The 21752-nt window shown below is 34.5% G+C and overlaps 1 protein-coding gene and 1 pseudogene across 1 annotated transcript; both read left to right on the top strand.

Annotated features, from left to right (window-relative positions):
• Positions 1-589: 589 nt before the first annotated feature.
• LOC132304690 (uncharacterized protein At4g18257-like) lies at positions 590-10632 on the top strand (annotated as a pseudogene).
• A 1395-nt stretch (positions 10633-12027) lies between these two features.
• On the top strand, positions 12028-13770 carry LOC132305579 (uncharacterized). Its single transcript, XM_059803201.1, has 2 exons — positions 12028-12065; positions 13018-13770. Exon 2 carries the CDS (start codon positions 13203-13205, stop codon positions 13605-13607), a length of 405 nt encoding a protein of 134 aa, XP_059659184.1. The 5' UTR covers positions 12028-12065; positions 13018-13202; the 3' UTR covers positions 13608-13770.
• Positions 13771-21752: the final 7982 nt, after the last annotated feature.

Genomic DNA, 21752 nt, shown 5'->3' with positions numbered 1-21752 from the left:
CCTTTCTTCTTATTCTCTTACTTTTGAATCTTCTTTTACCAGTCTTTTTTTTTCTCAACTGAAACTCATAGTTGTTAATGGTGAAACTCATAGTTTTTTCATGACTTACTTGTTTTTAGTTCGCTATTGGTAGTTAAATGAAGCAGTGAGTTAGAAATATGGTTAAGGCATATTGATCATGATCGCCTGTATCGGCCAATACGCGACATATTAGTCGGTTTGTAACCCTTTTTCAAAGGTCCGATACTGTTACACACCTCCATGAGTCGGCCAATTTACACCGATATTCGTTGCAACTGCAAACTATGATATTGATTGATTAGTAATCATGTGTGAAGGGTTGAGTTTATGTTGTTCAATGATTAGTAATCATGTATTGTTTTTTTTTTAAGTTATATTTACAGTTTGCATAAAAGTTCTACAATGATCTCATTCTTGATGTAAAGAAATGGTGTTCTATGTGTTCTTTTGAGTGGAAACTGTCTTCCCATCAAGTCCCTTGAAATGTTGTCCAGTTATTTGCTCATGTGATGCTTGAGAGTTGAGAAGCGATCAATATCATCAGTATTAAGCTTTAAATAAGTTCACTATGGTGACAGTTTATAAGGTTTACAAGACAAATTTTGAATGTTTCATTGATCAAATCAAAAAGGACAAAAAAAAAAAAAAAAAAAAAAAGGGATTATTGAAATATTTGTATATACATTGCTTAGAGTATCTCCCGGAATATAATAAATTAAGACCATTATCTAAAATAGTATTTAAATTTCTATGTAAAACCTCTACTAGAAACAAATTTAGATTTTAAAATAACTAGGTTGATAAGAGATTAGTACATAACAACTACAACGCCATTTATTTTACCTTTTCTTTTCAAAGCTAAAGCAGACGCGCACACTTTGAATTTACTTTGAATTTGAATTCGAATTCAACCTCTTTTTAAAGAATGAGAGATGATACCAATTATACTAATAGTTATACTTAGCAATACACCAACACTAATTTCTTATTTGATTGAATTTTTAAGGACAACAATTTTTAAAGTGAAACCACAGTTTTAGCCATGTTTGGTGACAATAAATAAATGCTTTTGGCCATATAAATTTTGACAATAGAATGCTTTTGAACAAAGTTTAAATTGTTTGGTTAGTTTTTATTTTCTGAAAAATAAAAATTTGAAAATTATACAAAATGTTTAAATGTTTATGTTTGGCAAATACTTTTTGAAAATTTAGTTGAATGTTTTTAAATAACTACATTTTATAATTCCTTAAAAATAATTCTGTTTTGTGAATCCTTAAGAACTAATATTAGAAATTGGACCAAACCTGCAAATGCTTTCGAGACAAATTTGTGCATATATATATATATAATTATTATAATATACATATAAGTACAAATATGTTAATAATACTCTTGTTGTCTACATGTTTATGTATACTAGCTGCATTTAGAAATTATATATTATTTAAAAAAATTTAATCATATTTTTATTTGAAAATTATATTTTAACGTTAAAACATTTTCCATAAATAAATAATATTTACTGTGGAATATACAATAGTTTGTTTGACCGGACTAAAATATAATTTTTTAAGGTAAAATATATATATATATATATATATATATATATATATATATATATTTTTATCTTTCCGTAACAAAAGGTTTAAGGATAAAAGTTGAGTTGTAAAATAACTTGTAAAAGGAAATAAATTATTTTTATTAAATTTTAATAAAATATTTTACTTCATAATTTTTTTACAACTAAACACCAAAAAAATATATAGAGTAAAATATTTGACCATTACAGTAAAAAAAAAATGTTTTACGATTATATTTATTTAACGACATAGAGAGAGTATAAAAACAACGTAACGATTTGGTAGACAGGAGAGGGAACATAGTATTCATTATTCAATCGATCAATCCACCAATTTCTCTTCGAAGCTGCAACACCAGAACAGCAATAAGTATATATAGTGCTATATAGAAGGGGGAGAGGGGGGGGGGGGGGGGGGGGAGGGGAAGAAGAAGAGGGTAGTTGTGGAGTCACTGGATGGTTGATGGAATCTACAATCATGCCGAAGAAGCACCGTGCCATCGCTGGCTTCGGACCTTCCTCCATCCTCGAACTGAAGGCCCAACTCTACAGATCCCAAGAGGACCAAAGACCTCTCCGCCCACCCCGACCACCTCGAATATCAACGAGCCAAGAAGAAGATCACCTCACGATCCCTTATCTCTTAAGAACTCCGGCGTCGAGGCTCGCACTCTCAAGTACGTAAGCCCTATTTTTCTTTTCCGTTCTTTCAATTGTCAATCCTTTGATTTCAATTCAAATTTGGGTCATTTAGGTTTCCTTTTTTATTTTTTTATTTTTTCTCTGTTATTGAATTTCATATAGTTACTTTGTATAGAAAATTGAAACTTGAAAATGGAGAAAAAAGCAAATTATTAGGTGGATTAGCACCCCATACTAATAATTTAGACACTGGCTTGAAGGGTTGGATGTGATGTTTGTTGTTGGTATTTTTTATAATTAGGAAAAATTAACTGGGTAAACTGAAAGGGGTAAAGTTATAGACTTTCATTTGTGTATCAGCTTGGCACCCTTTTTTTCACTTCTATTCTTTCAGTTGTCAATTGTTTGATTTCAATTCAATTTTGGATCATTTAGGTTTTCATTTCTTCTTTTCGTTGTTGAATTTCATATAGGAGTAGTTACTTTGTGCATAATTGAAAATTTGAAATTTGAAAATGGAGGAAATGTGAATTTTTAGGCGGATTGTAACTGATAATTTAGATATTGATGTGAAGGGTTGGATTTGATAGTGTTTGTTGTTTGGTAATTTTTATAATTAGGAAAGATTAACTGGGTGAACTGAAAGGGGGAAAGTTATGGATGCTCATTTGTTTGTGTATGAGGTCTACTATGGCACCGATTGCACGGTTAGTTTGGCTTATGATTAATTGGGAAATGCTATTTGATCAATGCTTGAAAGAGATCTTTTTGTTGTGAACTCTATAATTTTATTTATATTAGTTGAGCAAAACTAATTGGAGAAGACTAGAAATGATCACATTCGGAAGATGGTTGGAGTAGCACCAGTTGAAGATAAAATGAGAGAAAATCAGTTAAGATGGTTTGGATATGTGCAAAGAAGACCATTAAGTGCTCCAGTTAGGAAAGTGACATGGTCTACATTGAGAATAATACTAGGGGAAGAGGAAGGTCAAAGTTAATGTGTGTGGAGTTAGTAACGAAAGATATGATAGCATATGGATTGGTTTAGGCTATGGCGTTAAATAGAGTGGAACGGAAACATATGATTCATGTAGTTGACCCCAAGTAATTGGGAAAAAGCTTGGTTGTTATTAGTTGAACAAAACTAGTTGATCAATGCTTTATGGAAAGACTGTCACGACCCGCCCCCGCACAATGTTGATATTGTTTGCTTTGCACACTCTCCTCTCGGTTCTCACGGTTTTCCTCAAAACGCACCTACATGGTTAAGGGGTGTCCACACATATAAATCTCAGCAACTTCTCCCCCTACGGCGATGTTGAATGTCACAAAGACAGAGTATGTTGGGGTATTTTTACCATACCATAACAAGGAAGTCACAAAGACAGAGTATGTGGGGGTATTTTTACCATACCATAACAAGGAAGTCACAAAGACATAGTATGTAGGGGTATTTTTACCATAACAAGGAAGTCAAGTTAACTTGTGGCATGTTCTCTCTCAATGCTTTTCACATTACAGCCTACACTGTAATTGTCCATTACATAAAGGTAACTATACCAGTCGATCCTCTCTGTCAGCACATGGCTTTAAATAATCACCAAGGGCCTGACTAGATTCCTTCCGATGAAACTGTTCTGGAGACCAAAACCAATGATTATTTACGATAATTCTACTAACAAACCCTTTGGAACTTGCATTGTATATAATCCTCTTCAAAATACTATTAGAGTGGTCCGAAGGATGCCAATTGTCATACTAGAGGATGTATGCCTTCTATTTGCGATGATATGTTCTATAAAAGGCCTAGCTTTGTCACAAAGTTTTAGTTTCATGTCCCACAACCCTGCACATTTGCTGGGATTGATATAGACTAGAAAGTGCCAGTTTTTTTCTCTCCTTGCATAGATCCTATATATCCATATAGATTTCTTCTTGCAATAAATGATGAATGACGTCTCATAGCCGCTTCATTCCTATTGGCTAATCTGTGCTGACCAAGACCCCCTTCCTCCACTGGTATGCATAATGTATCCCCTGCCACTTTTAGCCTTATTTCTTCAAATCAGTGCCATAATGCTAAAGGGCCATCGCCAACAGTGTGAATCTCTGTTATCACCTTCTTTTGCAAAATAAAAACGCTACTTGAGTATGTCCAGCGAAAGACAAATATTTCCTAGAGACTTTAGCAAGGTTTAGACTTTCATACTGAATTTATTTTAGATAGACTTGGTGTTCCCAGATTTGGTAGCTGATGCATAATCTAGTTGGAGGGTTGGCAGGCTTGGAAAAATAAGAAGGAAAGGTTGAGCCATGACTGCTTTGCTTGAAGAGGTGTATATGGAGGGAAAAGAATAAAAGATCTTTTGATTGGCACAAAGGATCTACTTTTTTTTTTTTTTTGATAAGTAAAGCACCAAGATAAAGAGCAATTTTTTTTTTTTTTTTTCCCCATTTGGATAGATGGTAGGTGGGTTAACTTGTCCTTGGAGACTTATCAGACTTTGTAGAGAATATGTATACTTTCTTATTTATAGATAGATTAGACACCAGTTATTTTGATATATACCCCGTGAATGTGTGTGTGTGGCCCGTTTAGCTCCTTCAAGTGATCTGCTTTTATTTATTTGAAAAGAAAACAAATGAAATATTTGCTAGTACAAACCTTGATGCAAGCTGTAATTCGATCAGCGCACTTCTTATAGTCACTAGCCATGAGGGATTAGCTTTGTAGAATCCAAAGGTACTTTCAAATGCTTGAAGGGAATTTTCCTTCAGGAGACCCTAAAAATCAAGATTCTTCCATTTACGGTCAATAATAACACCGGCAAAGAATATTTTGCTCTTCTCCTAATTTTCTCTCAATCCATTTATGTCCTCAAGCTCTTTAAAGATCATCCATAGAGAGTATCCCATGAGAGATGTTACATGGACTCTTAAAAAATGTGACATAATTGCATAAATACTTGGACATGGGTATGGGATATGTGTCTAATGTTTTTGGTAAAACATATATCTGACGAATATACACACTGATGATCACAAGATAATGCCAAAAAAAACAATAAATAATTAAATAGTATGTGTTGTTAATGAGAAAGTTGACCGAATTTGAAACTTTATTGCTAAAAGGATCAAACCATGAATCATACTTGAATTTTATTATTAAAGAAGCTGCAGCAGAGGCCCTTTTATGTCTTTCACTGACTTTGGATGAAATGAATTGTATATTGAAGTTTGGTGTTTGTTAAAAGGATCAAAGAACATATTGACTAAATTTTAGCAGTCTCTCTGATAACTAGGGGTGTCAAAGTTTGACAGGACCCGCCAACATGACACGAGTTAAGCGGTTTGGGTTGACCTTTGTTGATGATCGCGCCACGGTAGCTGACTAAGTGGCGCCACTTCTGCAACATAGGCACAACTGGCCAGTGCTGACCTGGCGTGCCCACAGTGGATTAGGTATTCTCGAGCTACCTATCCAATAACGGTACTCACTGGCCGAGGAAGGGGTCGCTACCCTTCCTCTACTGTGGACGCGCCCCGCTCCAGTCGGATGGGCTCCTCCCCCCTGGCTCGCTCGAGGGTACTCTCTGAAAGAGCAACCTCGACTTACCTGTTTACACATTTCTCTTCTTTGCAAAGAAGACCTCGGGATAGAACTGGGATGGGAACCCGCGAGGCCATGAAGGCAGGACCTCGAAAGGGGGCCTATCCCCACTGAAGCACGGGAATCTGAGGACATGTGGATAGGTGGTTGAGATCTAAGAGGTCGCCTCAGTCCGAGGCCAGCACAAGGGGGAAAGGATACCCGGTACCTAAGCTCGAGCGATAAAGGATAAGAAGCGCATTAATGGCGAAAAACATTTGATAAGACCCTCATTAATTAGGGAACGCCGTTACCTCCTTTGACCGGGGGGCAAAGTGCCGCGACCCATCCATCAGCGTCTCATCCGTCAGAAGAAGAGGCCATCAAACCTTCGGATAAGAGCGGCTCAGCTAAAAGACTAAAAGGCATTGACCGAGGAGGTAAACGCTATAAATAGGGATGTTAATCAGCCTTAAAGGACATCAACCACCACATTAACAATTATCCTCTGATAAGCTTGAGTTTACATGGTACCGAGGTCGGCCTTCCCTTTCTTAATCTCCATACTTAGAGAATCCTTTGTGTTGCTTGGATCTCCAATTGGATACTGATCTCAGATCTCTTGGCTTACGTGGAACGGTCTCCTTATCCTACTCACGAACTACCATCAACAACCTTAAACGGGTTCGGGTCGTAAATGGTTCGACACGATTAATCCGTTTAGTTAATCGTGTCGTGTTCAAGTTGAGGAGTTCAATCCATTTATACCCGTTTAACTATACGTGTCATAAACAAATTTCTAGTTAAGTTTTAAAATTACTATCTTAACTTGTGTCTTATAATTTATTCTTTTGTAGATCAGAGATTATTTAGTAATTTGGTTGGATTGAAACTTATATTTTTCTACTATTTATTGTTTGATTGAGTATTATTAATAATTTAAATAATATAATGTTTTGTTTTGGTAAATAGGTCATTAAACGGGTTACACGTGTAACCTGTTTAATAAACAGGTCGGGTTAGTGTTGAGGCTTCCTGACACGATTATTAAACGGGTCGGGTTTGGGTTGACTTGTTTAGTATAATACTCTTAACACGGTACGATTATGACTCACAAACACGAATTGTCACCCCTACTGATAACAAGTAGGATAGGTTGAGACTAGAGAGAGAAAAAGGAGGGGGAGGTTTACTTTTTAAGCAGGATCTTCTCCTTTTTCTTTCTTTATTTAGGTTTTTTTATTTCCCAAATTTTTTTTTTTTTTTTTTTTTTTTTTTTTAGACATTATGGTAATTTTTTTTTTTTTTCTTTATCATGCATGGTAAGTGATAATTTAAGTGGCTCTAGATTTTGATTTGACTTTCGCTTAGATGAAACTTTCATTCCGTTTAATTCCAGTTTCAAGCTTGAGCTGAAAGCAGTCAATGATGGATCTGTCAGCTATGCAGCAGTAGAGAGGAAGGCTGAGTTATATGATAAGCTTGCAAGGGGAGAACTTTCTGATGAGGAAGACGAGAAATATTGCATTGATTTTTTTCCAGAAAAGCCTCATGCGGGATGACTCACGGCAGCCACAAAGTTGTGATAGTTCTGCCACAGAATCACCAGCAAATGAAGATGGTGACAATGATGTTTCTGGATTGCTTAACACAAAACCTGTGGGGCTTGGCCGGACAGCTGGCACGATGGACAGGGTTGAGCATAAGCGTTTTGTAGGGTAAATTTCTATTCTTTCTTAATATCCTAGTTTACATATAGTATGTTGCAAATGTTCTACTGAGCAGTAATGGGATTAAGTGAAACATTAGACTAGAGTTCTAAACTGTATATACAGTAGATGATTATAGAAACCCTCAACCAAGATGAGGGAGTAGGGGTTACATGGTTTTGTATTAGATGAAGATCTTCCATTGGTTGAACCAATTCAGCTTGGGACAGGCTGTGCAACCCATTAACCGTTACCGCGACCATATTGCATTTTTATTATTCTACTACTCATCCGTTATATTTTTTAGAATTCCTTTTGAAAAGATATATAATACCTTTCGTTATTTTTTTAAGAAAATAAATTTAAACACGGCTAGAATATTGGAAATGTGCAATTTTTTTGGTAATGAATAATAACAGATACAGATGTTATAATGCAAAATCTCATCTTACTGATTTTCACTTGACTGGTAATATAAAAAGGTTGTGAGTTTGGGTATGATAGTTGTTGAATCTCATTCTTTCAGACTGTTAATTGACTTGAATTTTTTGAAAACCTCGCGAAACTTCTCCCCTGTTGCAGTTTGTTCAGCTTGAATTTAACTTGACTCATGCTCAAACTGTTTTTCGGATGGAACCTGACTTGACTAATTGCCTAGGGCTCATGTATACTGGTGTTGGCTGTCATAAAAAAGAAAGGTACCACTGATCCATCTGTTCTTGAGCATTATATATTTATTTTATATTAATGCTATTCTCAAATAAAATCAGAACTGAGCTGTTCATGCTTGGTTTAGGAGCGGCTTGCCTAAATTCATTCTTTAACTGGAAAGACCAGACCAGATGTGAACAGTAACTGTTAGGTCTTAGGACTGATTCTAGCATCTATCATTACAATTTACAACTTATGCTTAAGTGCATGTTTGTATTTTGGATTTTGTAATGTAAGTCATCCAAGATCTTAAGGAAATTTAATTTATAAAGCAGAGAAAAGTTGAAGTTCTTTCAGAAATAAGGTAGAAGAAATTATATATTATGGGATTTTAAGCATAAAGGATATTGGATTAGATCTGAGGATAAAATGATTGATTGGAAAGAGATTTTTTTTTTTTGATAAATAAAATTATATTAGAAAAATTCAAAAGAGGAATGCTTCCCGGGGACTGTACAAGGCGGAAGCCAAAGAAAGGATCCTACGGACCCAAGGAACCCAAAAAATCAACAATCTCCTCTATAGATTTACAATTTCTCCCCATAACCCAACTAAAAAGAGAGCTAGTGATAAGAAATTTCAAAGTCCCGATGGAAGATTCATCCGTGTTGAAAGATCTTCTTTTCCGCTCCTTCCAAATGCACCACCAAACACAAAAGGGAACCGCCCACCAAAATTCACGAGCATGGGCTTCCACAAATATTTTATTCTTGATTCTGGAGTGGGGCCTCACACTAAATGTATGATATCACATCGCTGGATTACTTGATTTTGTAAATATTTTATGTTAATAGCTGGCAAGATGCAACCCATGCAGCTTCGAGTGGCATTTTGTGTTTGATAGTTTTGAGTTTAGGTCAATCGGCTGGGAGCCACACCTTAACTCTTTGATTGGTTGAGCTTGTGAGCCGAGTGCAGAACTTTGCCTTGGTCTTGTACATACAGATTGATACATGGAAGGTTGTCAATGCTTTAAGCAAGGCCATGGTTACTACCTTGCTACAGCTTAATCTTCATGTTTCTATTTAGCAAATACAGAAGGAACATTCTCGGAGTGAAATCTATGTTGTTTACTCCATTGAGGAATTTTGACTACAAAACAAACCAAGAAAATGTCCCCTCCTCCACCTCCTCGGTAAATTAGAAAATTCCCTCAGAAAGTCTTTGAATATTAAATTAGTGCTCTTGAATAGTGGTGAAACATGGGTTGAGAATTGCACATAATACCTAAGTAGTCGCTGGAGAGAGGCCTGTTTCTTTACTTTCTGCACGGCTGCTTCTTTGGTGGCTGGAGTTCAACGGTTCACCCACGGCCCCTACCATCTGTTCTTCGCCTCCTGCTCGGATGCCCTTCTCGAGACGATAGAATAACTTCATTCATGATAGGTACTGAAACACAGATTCAACACCAGAGTCTCTTAGATCAGCCAGTCATATGATACATACATTATACCCCACTTTTACCATGAATGCTGATATGGTAAAACTCTCTTCATAATTTTGGGCAAAGCAACTAAGAATATTTTGTAGAACAGTTGGACATGTCTATGTGTATTTGTGAAGCAAAACCCTACAAAGATGTTAATACAATATTGTGAATGATAATGTAGCATAACAATTCCTACATATCTAATAACAGAAGCAAAGAATCTGATATCTCACATAAAATTACATAATTATTTTCAATCTTTGGATTTATTTTACATGATGCTTTCTACATGCTTTAATATAAAGCTATTCCTTCGTCTTTATCTTACTATCGCTGAGGTCTTATGCTACTGAGGCCCATCCGTTTGACTATTGTGCGTGTGGTTTCCATCAGGGAAGTCCATGAAGAAGCTAACCAAGCAAGGGAAAAAGCGTCTGAGCTCAAATTGCATAGACAAAAGGTGAGTGCAGCTCATCGGGAGAAACTAAAGCAGGCATATCTTCAGAAGCAGCTGGTGAAACTGAAAGCTGCATCCAAAACAGAGCACACATGACTGATGGCTGGTAATGATCCGCCTATTTGTAAGAATACCGTGAGTTACTATTAGCTCAAGCATTTGGCATACCAGATCTCGTCCAATGGCAGCATTATAGAGTTCACTTGATTAAATTCTTTTTTTTGGTAGTTTTCCTTATTGTTTTGATTTTTCTTCTTACTTGTATACAAAATAGAGGCTTTGTTGATAGTAGTAGTTCATATGATCAGGTTACACATTCGAATTATGTGACCAACTGATACCTTTACTCTCACAGTGTGTGGGGTCATGTGGATCCCAATCTGCCAAAAAAAAAAGAGAGGCATTGCGAAGCCAGCCCTGGGACACTAAAACTGATTGTGTACTCTAAAACTTGATTAAATTCTCGTCCTGAGTTGATGATGTTTCTTATGCTGCTTGAACAGATTTGGGTTTTATGCTAGATTTACAGAACAGATTGAGAAAATTTTAAATTGAAATGTGTTGTGAACACACAACTGACTTTTGGCTTTATTTTTGACAATTATGTAATTGTCTTGCATTTAAAATTATCTTCACGCTTTATTTTTGTTTGACAGAACACTATATATTTATTTATAATAAACAAAAATAGGGGGTAGGGACAGTGATGCATTTCATTTTAAAAGTAGAGTGCTTTTTTATTCAACTCCGTCAATCATTTTTGTAAAATGAACCACCATTCAATATAATGAACGTTGCCAAGTGGAAATGGATTGTAAAATATGAACGTTAGCATTCAAATCCAACGGACATCTAAACAGACACTGGAGAATATTGCAATTTAGGGACCTAAGAATTGATGCATCATATTTTTTTTTTTGCACTGAGGGCAAGAATTGTACATAGTCGATCACAATGTTAGGAAAGACTTTTGGAGAAGCATTTACTTATTGAGATTGTCATTGCCCTCCTAAAATAGAATACCGTACCTTGTAAGACATAATTTTGTTATATATATATATATATATATATATATATATTTTGATAAGTTAATTTTGTTACACTAAAATATCTAGTTTCAAAAAATTAAAAATTAAAAAATTAACAAAAAAATTGCAAACTCTCGCAAACTATGTTTGGTAGAGTAAAAATTGTGACTTAGGAATTACACAATATAATGTAAAAAAATCAGTGTTCCAAATTGAATTTTTTGTTGTCAGTATGATTTTCATAAAGTTGTTAACAGATCAATTTAATTTTTCATAAGTTTGTAAAGAAAGTACATAGTATCACCTATTTTCACAGTTATTTTAAGGATTTTTATTTATTTATTTTTTTCATATAATTGTCCAACAAATCTAGAACTACATGTGCGTCTCAAAATTATCCCAGCAAACCCTTCTAGTAACGCCTATAAGTGTTTAGCTGTTTTCACTTTGTCCATAGACTGTTCCAGATCTTACAAAAATTAATAAACATTACATTGTATCAATGACACTATCATTGTCCAACCACTAGAACCATCCTGTATTTTATTTATAAAAATGTAGATGAAGGACAACACGCATATTATATTCTGAGAATAAGTCAAGCACAAACCCTTATTTTGCATGCCCCACACATATTATGTTATGAGAATAACACTCACACGGAATGGGATGGGTTATTCTATTAGAAGACACATATTGCCTTTATGAAATGAAGCTTTCGTGAGTGACCTTTGTTTCACAATTGACTCTGGTAAAGTTGTCTCTATATTTCCCTTACTAATACATATTTCCTTTTGTTAATTGTGTCCCCATTCCAAGGGCCATTGTTCTGATATTTCATTTTATTGTGTGTTTTGCAGGTAGCTAGGTCCATTGGACTGGATCATGGTTTGGGTGAGATTCATTGATTACCTTTTCATATTAATTATTAATTTAGATGCTCATACACACACAAACATACATATATAATATAATATGGAAAATTATACTATGTTCTTCACACCTTTGCTTGTTGGTTAATCAAGAGTTGGTTTCTATGATATTATTGATGAATGCTGCGTTTTCATTTTGAACTTCTCATCAGTTTCATCAACTTTTGTTTTTTTTTTCTTCTTCTTTCATCAGTTTATTTATGAAGACTTGCTATTTTCAAATTTGTGTTGTCCCCTTTTTTTTATTTTTTATTTTTTATATATATATATAAAAGTTGCATTGTCTTTATATATAATTATATATGAATAAAGAAATCATTTCTCCGTCGGTATAATTGTTGGTTCACAGGAACCTACATATTACATCAACCAAATCCAACTTGCATTGCTTATAGTAGTTATATTATTAATTCATCACTATCATTTTTCGGTTATTTTTTATTTTTTATTTTTTTATCCTTTTCTGTAAATTGCATTTATTGCACAATACCACGAGTATTGATAAAGAAATTTAAATTCAAGTGTTGGTGACAAAATTGGACTCCTTTGGCAACATGATACGAATCCATCCTTATGTATTTTTCTTTTCTTTTTTGCAAATTAGACAATATAACAAGTTTTAAAGACATTTGGGCGCTGTTTGTTAACACACAGATGTAAAAAAATAATAATAATTTAATTTTTTTTGGTGTTTGATTGTGGTAACAATGTAATGAACTAAAAGAATATTAAAATTAAATAAAAATAATTTTCTTATTAATTTTTGACATGTTATTTTAAACGCTTCCCTACATGCATTTGACCCTTGGTTCACTATGAAAGAATTTCTTGGTCCCTCTATTGTCATGCTTTAGTAGTCCACCACCATTTTACATTCTTTAATTCAACTTAAAGTCAACTATATTGAATTGCAGGAAAATAGTTTGACAGTAGATGAGCTCCTAAAATTACGAGATGATAAAGTTGAATGTGAATTTTGTCTACAATCTTTTATTACCGGTGATAGAATAATTCGACACCAGTGTGCATGCCGTCATATTTATCATTTCGATTGTTGTAGTAGAAATGTAAACCATTGGCACGATCGAGTTCGAGGCTTATGCATCTCCAGGTGATTCCAAGCGACCCTATTCCGAATGCAGATCACGAATTTGCCGTACTTGGCACCGCTGCTCCAGATTGCATTCTCTGCAGTGAAGAAATAAGGGAAGGTATGGTACATCTCATAAGCGGTGGACATTTCTTGCATGATGGATGTTTTAATGAGCTATTTAACGATCCTCTGGTGCCACAAGCTTGTCCTCAAAATTGTAAACCTGTGTTTGAGGAGGATAGAGTTAGACTTATTCATCTGGACGTTCAATCTGATGACGATGATGGTCTCTTCGAGCATTCTGATGACGCCTCAGATGTTGCGGATGATGCCGCCATGGATGATGCCGCCGCGGATGATGATGCCGCCATGGATGATGCCGGCGGTGATGGGAATGATGCCGCCCGATGAGGATGATGCCGTTGCGGATGATGCCGCCGAGGATGATGCTGGCTCTAGTGGTGATGAGGACTAATGATATATATATTTTTTAGTTAAGGATTAATGATATTTTGGTAAACTTACATGTTAATTACTTATATATGTTTGAGTTTCATAACTAAATATACACTAAAGTAATGCAATAGATTGTGTGTTTAATCAGCATATTCCAATTGATTAAGGTACTAGTTGGTGAGTAACTAACAGCAATAGTGTCTTAAGTTTCAATTGATAAAGGTACTAGTTGGTGAGTAACCAAGATTGAGAATTTGAGTTATACACTAAATTTGTAAACCTGAGAGTGTTACGGGTAACAAATATATATTTATTTTAACTTCAAAAAATAAGCAATGCACTAAAATGTGTTTTTAAATAACATATTCAATCTAAGAAACTTCAAGCTCGGTAAGATTATGAACTTGGATTCGATTTTCACGGTTAATTTTTTATTAGGCGCTGAATTAATTAGTGATACCACTTGAAAAAATATATATATATAGAATCCTATTGTGATTGTACATAAAAAAAAAAAAAAAAAAAAAAAAGGGCAAATCATTTTTGCCACATGTCAAGATATTGAGTGCCAAAACTAGTTGATGCAGAATTGGAGATTTGATTTCAGTAGAAAAATGGTAAAACCTACCCCAAATTTAAGTCAATAAAATCTTAACTGTTTATGTAATCTTACCAAACTCCAAATATTATGAAGTGGAAGACAGGAAGTGGACATATGATTGTGAATATCATGATATAAAATAAATTAAAAATTCCAAATAACATATGATTTTATAAATTTGTTATATAAAAAAAAAAAAAAAAAAGTCAATCACAAATAATTTTTTAAAATATTGTGATTTTGACCCTTCAATTTACTCCACTTGCACTCAAAATTTACTTTCAAAAATGAATTTTTTTTTTCTAGGGTAAATCATATACTTTCATGCTGATATATAAAAGTAAAGCACAAGTAAATGCATATGAATGTGAATATCATTTTTACAACTAAATATTATTAAATGCATATGTTTCTTTGAAATTCCAAATTAACTTTCAAAGAGATTTGCATTGATAAATTTATAAAACAGTTTTAAAATTTAAGGATAACCTTAGAAAGTTATGACTTTTTACTTACAATTTTTTTTTTGTTTTTTTTTTTTTCAAACAAATAAAAAAGATGTTTAATTTTGGAAAATAAAGAGAAAAAATCACATTTAATTTTAAATGTAGGAATTTTGTTGGAGGACAGCCGTCAGCCTTACTCCAGTTAAGATTTATTTATTTATTTATTATTCTTATAAATAATACCCATTAATTTTATTTTTAGTTATAATTTATAAACTTTGATAGTATTCAAGTTAAACTAATAAAGGGTAAACTGGTAAAGTGATAGAACATCAATGAAGGCCATCCTTGATACAATGATATATGAGTAAATTTTATAAAGTTTTGGGGAAATATTTGAGACATTTAGTCTTTGTTTATTTTTGAACATTCAGGGGTGTCTTTGTCCAAAAAATAAATAAGTTTCCTCTGAAAGCATTAATGTTTGATTGCTTAGTTGTGTGACATGTGAATCACTTTTAGTCTTTGTTTATTTTTAAACATTCAGGGGTGTCTTTGTCCAAAAAATAAATAAGTTTCCTCTGAAAGCATTAATGTTTGATTGCTTAGTTGTGTGACATGTGAATCACTTTTAGTCTCTGCGAGTAAAAAATTACATTCCTCTGACCTTCTAAGTTCATGTCATAGACAAGAAAGGAGACACAGAATGAGTAGATAAAAAGTTGAAATGAAGACTATATCTAGGAACAGCTCGAGGCAAGTCATGTTTTCAAAGCAAATAGTTGGACTTTACGATAAAGCAAATGAGCTTTATATTTCAGCTGAGATTGCTACTATTACTTTATCCCCGGGAGGCAAGCCCTTCTCTTATGAAAACCTTAATGTCGAATTTGTCATGCAACGCTTTTTGAGCTTTATATATGAGTCTCTCTAGGTGTCTAGGAGGCTAAAGTGAATCAACTTAACTAAAAGTTCGTCTTGCATGAGCTTAAGAAATTGAAGGAATCAATGGTGGGGCTCGATAAGGAGTTAAAAGGAATGTTAATGAGATGGAGGTTTCTTTTTCATTGCTGCTCTTGGAAAGAAAAAAATGTGTACTAGTGAAATTGGTAATGAATATAGGATCTTATTAATTCTTATTATGTTCTCAAAGTTAAACGAATAATGTTATTTCATAGATATTCTTATTTTAGCAGAATTTGTACATGAATGTGTGCACACCATACGTGTTTAGTTATTTATTTATTTTTCGGATTTTATAATATGGTTTGGAATTGCAATTGCAAAGTAAGTTAAATACAAGTAAGTTTAATGTGAGTTGCGTTGTGGTTGTGAAAAGTTCAATGTTGAATAAAAAAAATTCTAAGAGAAGAATTGGTGTAACTTGCTCTTTTATTTATTTATTTTTAAAAAAATTAGTATATAATGGCACAAATTAATACAATAATAAATGTATAATAGCTCTAGTATTTTTTACCTGAAAAACAAAAATAAACTAGGGACACTGGGGACAAATCAATTTACTATTTTGTCCAAGGGACATAGTTGCGTTAACAGCGATTCGAAAATAAATTCTTGATATTTCATTTTTGAATCGTACTCTTAACTTAAATGATGCTAGTATTATAAGGTCGAAATGCTCTTAAAGATAAAAATAAAAAATAACTATCTCAAATCAGAATTATACAAACTCTATCTCTTATACAAAAAAAAAAAAAAAAAAAAAAAAAAATTTATTAACCTAAAATTATTACATCCACTGCGTAAACAAATGTGTCCTCTTTCATCCACTCCGAAAATGGGCTAACATAGCCGAAAGAAGGCATTGGAATTTAGAAGTTTGGAACAAACTAGCAAACTTCTTCACCACCGCTCTGGTAACTATTTTTTCACCAAAACAAAACAAAACAAAACAAAAAAAAATCAAATCAAATAAATTGTGAGAATGGAAATAATCTGGTGTTGCAGGTGTACGGTCCCAGTATGCTCCCTACCTTCAATCTTACCGGTGATATGATTCTGGCCGAATGAATCTCGTCCTGATTTGGTAAAGTTGGTACCGGCGGTGTCGGCCTCATCCGGCCACCTGAAAACCCTAGAAAGATTGTCACCAAGCCCGTGATGGACATGGAGGATGATCGTATTACTTACGTTGTGGACCCCAATAGCAGTGATAGATGCGAAACTGCAGTTGTATGATCAATGCCAGAGTTTATTTTGATCTTCTGGTTTTGGGCATTATGTTAATGATTTCCATTTCTGTACTAATTACTCTATGCACACCACTTGTTTGTTTGAAGGTTCCATTGGGACATGTTTGGGTCGAAGGAGATAACTTGGAGCTGTTCCTTATGGTCTTCTTCAAGGCAGAGTCTTGGAGAGTGAGTGTCTCTATCTTTAACTCATCTCATTTAAAGCTAGTAAATGTTAAATTATCTTGTTTAATTTTCTAATAATGTGATAAATGTCTGTATCTATTGTTCATGTCATAATTCATTCCTTGGACAACTAACTTATTATTTATTAGGATAATTATATGTTTAACCGATTTTCTAAGGCTTGTTGTGTGGCTGAAGGGGTTTTTATCCCTTTAATGGAGTGGAAGATCCACTTCATCAAATGGATTCAAACCTTTTAGCTACACTCAACCTGGAAAATAGGTCTAAATAGCATTACTCTATTTCTTATTAAGCTCACGCCTTGTTTGGTCTTATTATTATCGAGTGTTAATGGCTAACTAACTCATTACCAATAGGCTATGTTAGTGCTAGCATAATGTTCTCTAATTAGGATGACACATTCTTCCTCATGGGATTAAGAGCTATAGTGGCGTTATTATTTGTTATCTCAAGCCTTGAGGTATCTCCGGTCACAAAGGAAGTTGAGTGCAAAACATACAAAATAACTTGCCTTACTAACTGATCCATAAGCTGTTGGAGTTATGTGTTTCAAATTAATTACTTATTAATTTCCTAAAATTCCAACAGATGTCTTAATGAAGTTTTAATAAACTATAAATAAAGTTTTCTTCATTTAATGTATTAACTTACTTTAACTTATATGTTATTTATGAAAATTAAATACCTTCATTAATATTAAGTTAATTACATCCCCATTACTACTAGTATAAATAGTAGGTTTACGAATCCTACAATATACACTCTCTCTAAACTAGTTAGAGTTAATTAAAAGATATTTGAAAAGTGTTTTTTCAAATTATTGAGTTTGAGTGTGTGAGTTTCATATTTTCTGTTGATCGGACGGAGATAAATGCACAGGTTTATGAAGAAGAAGTGCAACCTTCATGAACATACAGTTTTGATATCTGGGTTTAATTGAATCCCGAAGATAGTGCTGCCACTTGTCTTCCGTTGCACGTGGGAGAGGCTTCAACTATCTTCAAGAAGCGATTACGCGCCTCTAAGCCTCGATATTCCCCGTTTTAATATATTGGTTTCAACAATTTGAAGATAGTTTTCTCTTCAATGGCTTCATGATCGTTGCTGTCCAACGTTATTTCTTCGGTTTTTCAACCGAATATCGAGGCTTTTGATGGTAAAAATTACTTTCGTTGGAAATGAAAAATGGAATTTTTACTTCAACAATTGAAAATTGCTTATGTCTTGACTGCGCCATGTCCAACTCCTCCAAGAGACAAGACGCCGTCTGATCAAGTTAGTTCGATCAACGAGAAGATCTTAAGGTGGATTGACGATGATTACTTTTGTCGTAATCATATCCTTAGCGGTATGGTCAACACCTTTTATGATCAATACTCGAAGAAATGCAAGACCGCCAAAGAGTTGTGGGACATTCTCAAATTAGTCTACACAATTGAGGAGGCCTGTACCAAAAAGTTCTTGGCTTCTAATTATGTGGGCTTCAAGATTGAAGATGGAAGGTCAATCTTTGAGCAAGCACAGAAATTTCAACTCATAGCAAATGATATTATTGCTGCTGGAATGTCTCTTGATAAGAACTTCCATGTAGGGGTTATTATTACAAAACTCCCTCTATCTTGGAAGGATTTTCGGAATAAGCTCATGCACAAAAAGGAAGATATTACTCTAGAGCAATTAATGCAGCACATCTTCATTGAAGAAGAAACTAGAAATCGTGATGTCAAGCAAGATTCTAAAGAAACAACAGTAAAAGCTCATGTTGTTGAGGAAAGGTTTCACAACAAAACCGTCAAGAAGAATCACAAGAAGAATGATTTGAAAGCCAAGTCTTCTGAAAGCTTCAAAATACGTTTTGGCTCCGGTGCAAATGCAAAAGACAAAGGGTGTTTCTATTGTCATAAGATCGGTCATTTTGCTAAAGATTGTCGAAAACGAAAGGCTGATCTCATGAACCAGAAAGAGCCTAAGAAATACGCTAAGGAAGATCTAACTGCTGTAATCACTGAGGCTTTTGTCATTGGAACCTCAGTGGAGTGGTGGATTGATACTGGAGCAACTCGTCATATTGCAACGAATCTTAACTCTTTCAAAACCTACGAAATAGTGGGGGATGGAATGTCAATGTTCATGGGAAATTCTTCCTCTTCCAAGGTTGTGGGTAAAGGAAGCGTGGACTTAAAGTTTACTTCCGGAAAAGTGATTACTCTGAAAGATATGCTACATGTTCCAGATAATCGCAACAATTTGGTGTCTGGTGCCCTCCTCTCCAAGCATGGATTCAAGATGGTTTTTGAATCTGATAATTTCATTCTGTCTAAGAATGGTGTGTTTGTCGGGAAAGGCTATGCTGCAAATGGTATGTTTAAACTTAATGTTGAAAATGAAGTAATTTCTGCTTATATTGCTGAGTCAATTGATTTATGGCATGGTAGATTAGGCCACATGAATTTTAAGTCCATTAATCAAATAGTTAATGAGGGGTTAATCACAGTTTGTGATAAAACACATATGGATCAATGTGTGACTTGTAGTAAATGTAAAATTACTAAGAAAACCTTCTATTCAATAGAGAGGAAATCCACTCTATTGGAATTGATCCATACTGATGTATGTGAAATGGACTTTTTATCACGTGGAGGGCATCGTTACTTTATCACATTTATTGATAATAATTCTAGATATACCTATGTCTATACTTTACGATCTAAAGATGAAGCTTTAGATAAGTTCAAGGCATATAAAGCAGAAGTTGAAAAGCAACTGAATTCAAGCATCAAAGTTATTCGATCAGATAGAGGAGGAGAATACATCAAGTCCGAGTTTCAACATCTATGTGAAGATGAAGGAATTGAAAAATAACTGACAGCCTCTTATACTCCTTAACAAAATGGAGTAGCTGAAAGAAAGAACAGAACTTTGACAGAAATGGTGAACTCAATGCTTACCAGTTCGGGCTTACCTAAAAATATGTGGGTAGAAGCTTTGTTATCTGCTTGCCATATTCTCAACAGAGTCCCACATAAGAAAGTCAATATGACTCCATATGAAGTGTGGAGAGGAAGAAAGCTGAATGTTAATTATTTCAGAGTCTGGGGTTGCTTAGCTCACGTTAGACTACCATATCAGCAGACGTCGAAGATTGGTCATAAAGGCATTGATTGTGTATTTATTGGTTATTCAACAACCAGTAAAGCCTACAGATTCTTGAATTTGGAGTCTCCTTCGCCTTATACAATCATCGAGTCAGTTCATGCGAATTTCTTCGAGAATATTTTTCCGAAGAGAGAAGGTAAAAATGAACATGATATTCCTTCAGATTCTAATACAAGGAAGAGAAAATCCTCTGATCCTTCAGAAGAAATTGAACCAAGGAGGAGCTCCAGAATTGCTAAGCCAAAGTCCTTTGGACCAGACTTCTATACTCTTATGATCGAGAATGAGCCTGTAACTTATTCCGAGGCGATGTCCTCACATGATGCTCCATTCTGGCGAGAAGCAATCGATGATGAAATGCATTCAATTATGTCCAACAATACTTGGATGTTGGTGGATCTTCCTCCTGGTTGCAAGCCAATTGGTTGCAAGTGGATCTTCAGGAAGAAATTAAAGTCAGACGGAACGCTGGATAAGTACAAGGCTAGATTGGTAGCAAAAGGTTTCAAGCAAAAGAAGGAGATTGACTATTTTGACACTTTTGCTCCTGTTGCAAGAATTTCTTCTATCAGGCTTTTGATTGCCTTAGTTGCTATCAATAATTTGATAATTCATCAGATGGATGTAAAGACTACTTTCCTCAATGGTGATCTAGCAGAGGAAATTTATATGGAGCAACCTGAGGGGTTTGTATTACCTGGACAAGAAAAGAAGGTGTGCAAATTAATCAAGTCATTATACGGCTTGAAACAAGCTCTTAAGCAGTGGCACGAGAAATTTAAGAAGGTGATGATATCTGCTGGATTTAAGATTAATGGAGGAGATATATGCATCTTCAGTAGATTTCAAGGAAACTTTGGTGTCATAATCTGCCTCTATGTTGATGATATGCTCATTTTTGGGACAGACATGGAAAGTGTCATAGAAACTAAGAAGCATTTAACTTCTAGTTTTGATATGAAAGATCTTGGTGAGGCTGATGTGATTCTAGGAATCAAAATCGTGAGGTTCCAAAATGGTCTAGCACTTACGCAGTCCAGCTATATTGAGGTGATTCTGAAAAAGTTTAATTACTTTTCAGATTCTGCAGTCTCTACTCCAATTGATCCTAGTGTGAAGTTGGTACGTAATCAAGGTAAAAGATGGATCAACTCGAATATTCTCGGATTATCGGCAGTCTTATGTATGCAATGTACTGCATAAGGCCAGATATAGCTTTTGCAGTGAGTACTTTGAGTAAGTACACAAGCAATCCAAGAAAGGAGCATTGGAATGCTTTGCTGAGAATCCTAAAGTACTTGAAAGGTACTATGGATTATAGATTGCACTATGGCAAATTTCCAGCTGTAATCGAAGGGTACAGCGATGCTACATGGAACTCTGACAGATAAGACTCATTATCTGTGACTGCCTAGTTCTTCACATTGGGTGGAGCAGCGATTTCATGGAAATCAAAGAGGCAAACATGTATAACTCATTCCTCTATGGAATCGAAGTT

Source organism: Cornus florida, unplaced genomic scaffold (assembly GCF_030987335.1).
Source record: "Cornus florida cultivar Cherokee Brave unplaced genomic scaffold, ASM3098733v1 CherokeeBrave_3.0.0_Hap2_Chr04, whole genome shotgun sequence".
Lineage (NCBI taxonomy): Eukaryota > Viridiplantae > Streptophyta > Magnoliopsida > Cornales > Cornaceae > Cornus > Cornus florida.
The sequence above is the reverse complement of the archived record's forward strand: the minus strand, read 5'-3'. Positions and strand labels throughout refer to the sequence as shown.

Coding starts and splice junctions, on each gene's coding strand:
- LOC132305579 (XM_059803201.1), top strand. CDS start 13,203: ATGCATCTCCAGGTGATTCCAAGCGACCCTATTCCGAATGCAGATCAC.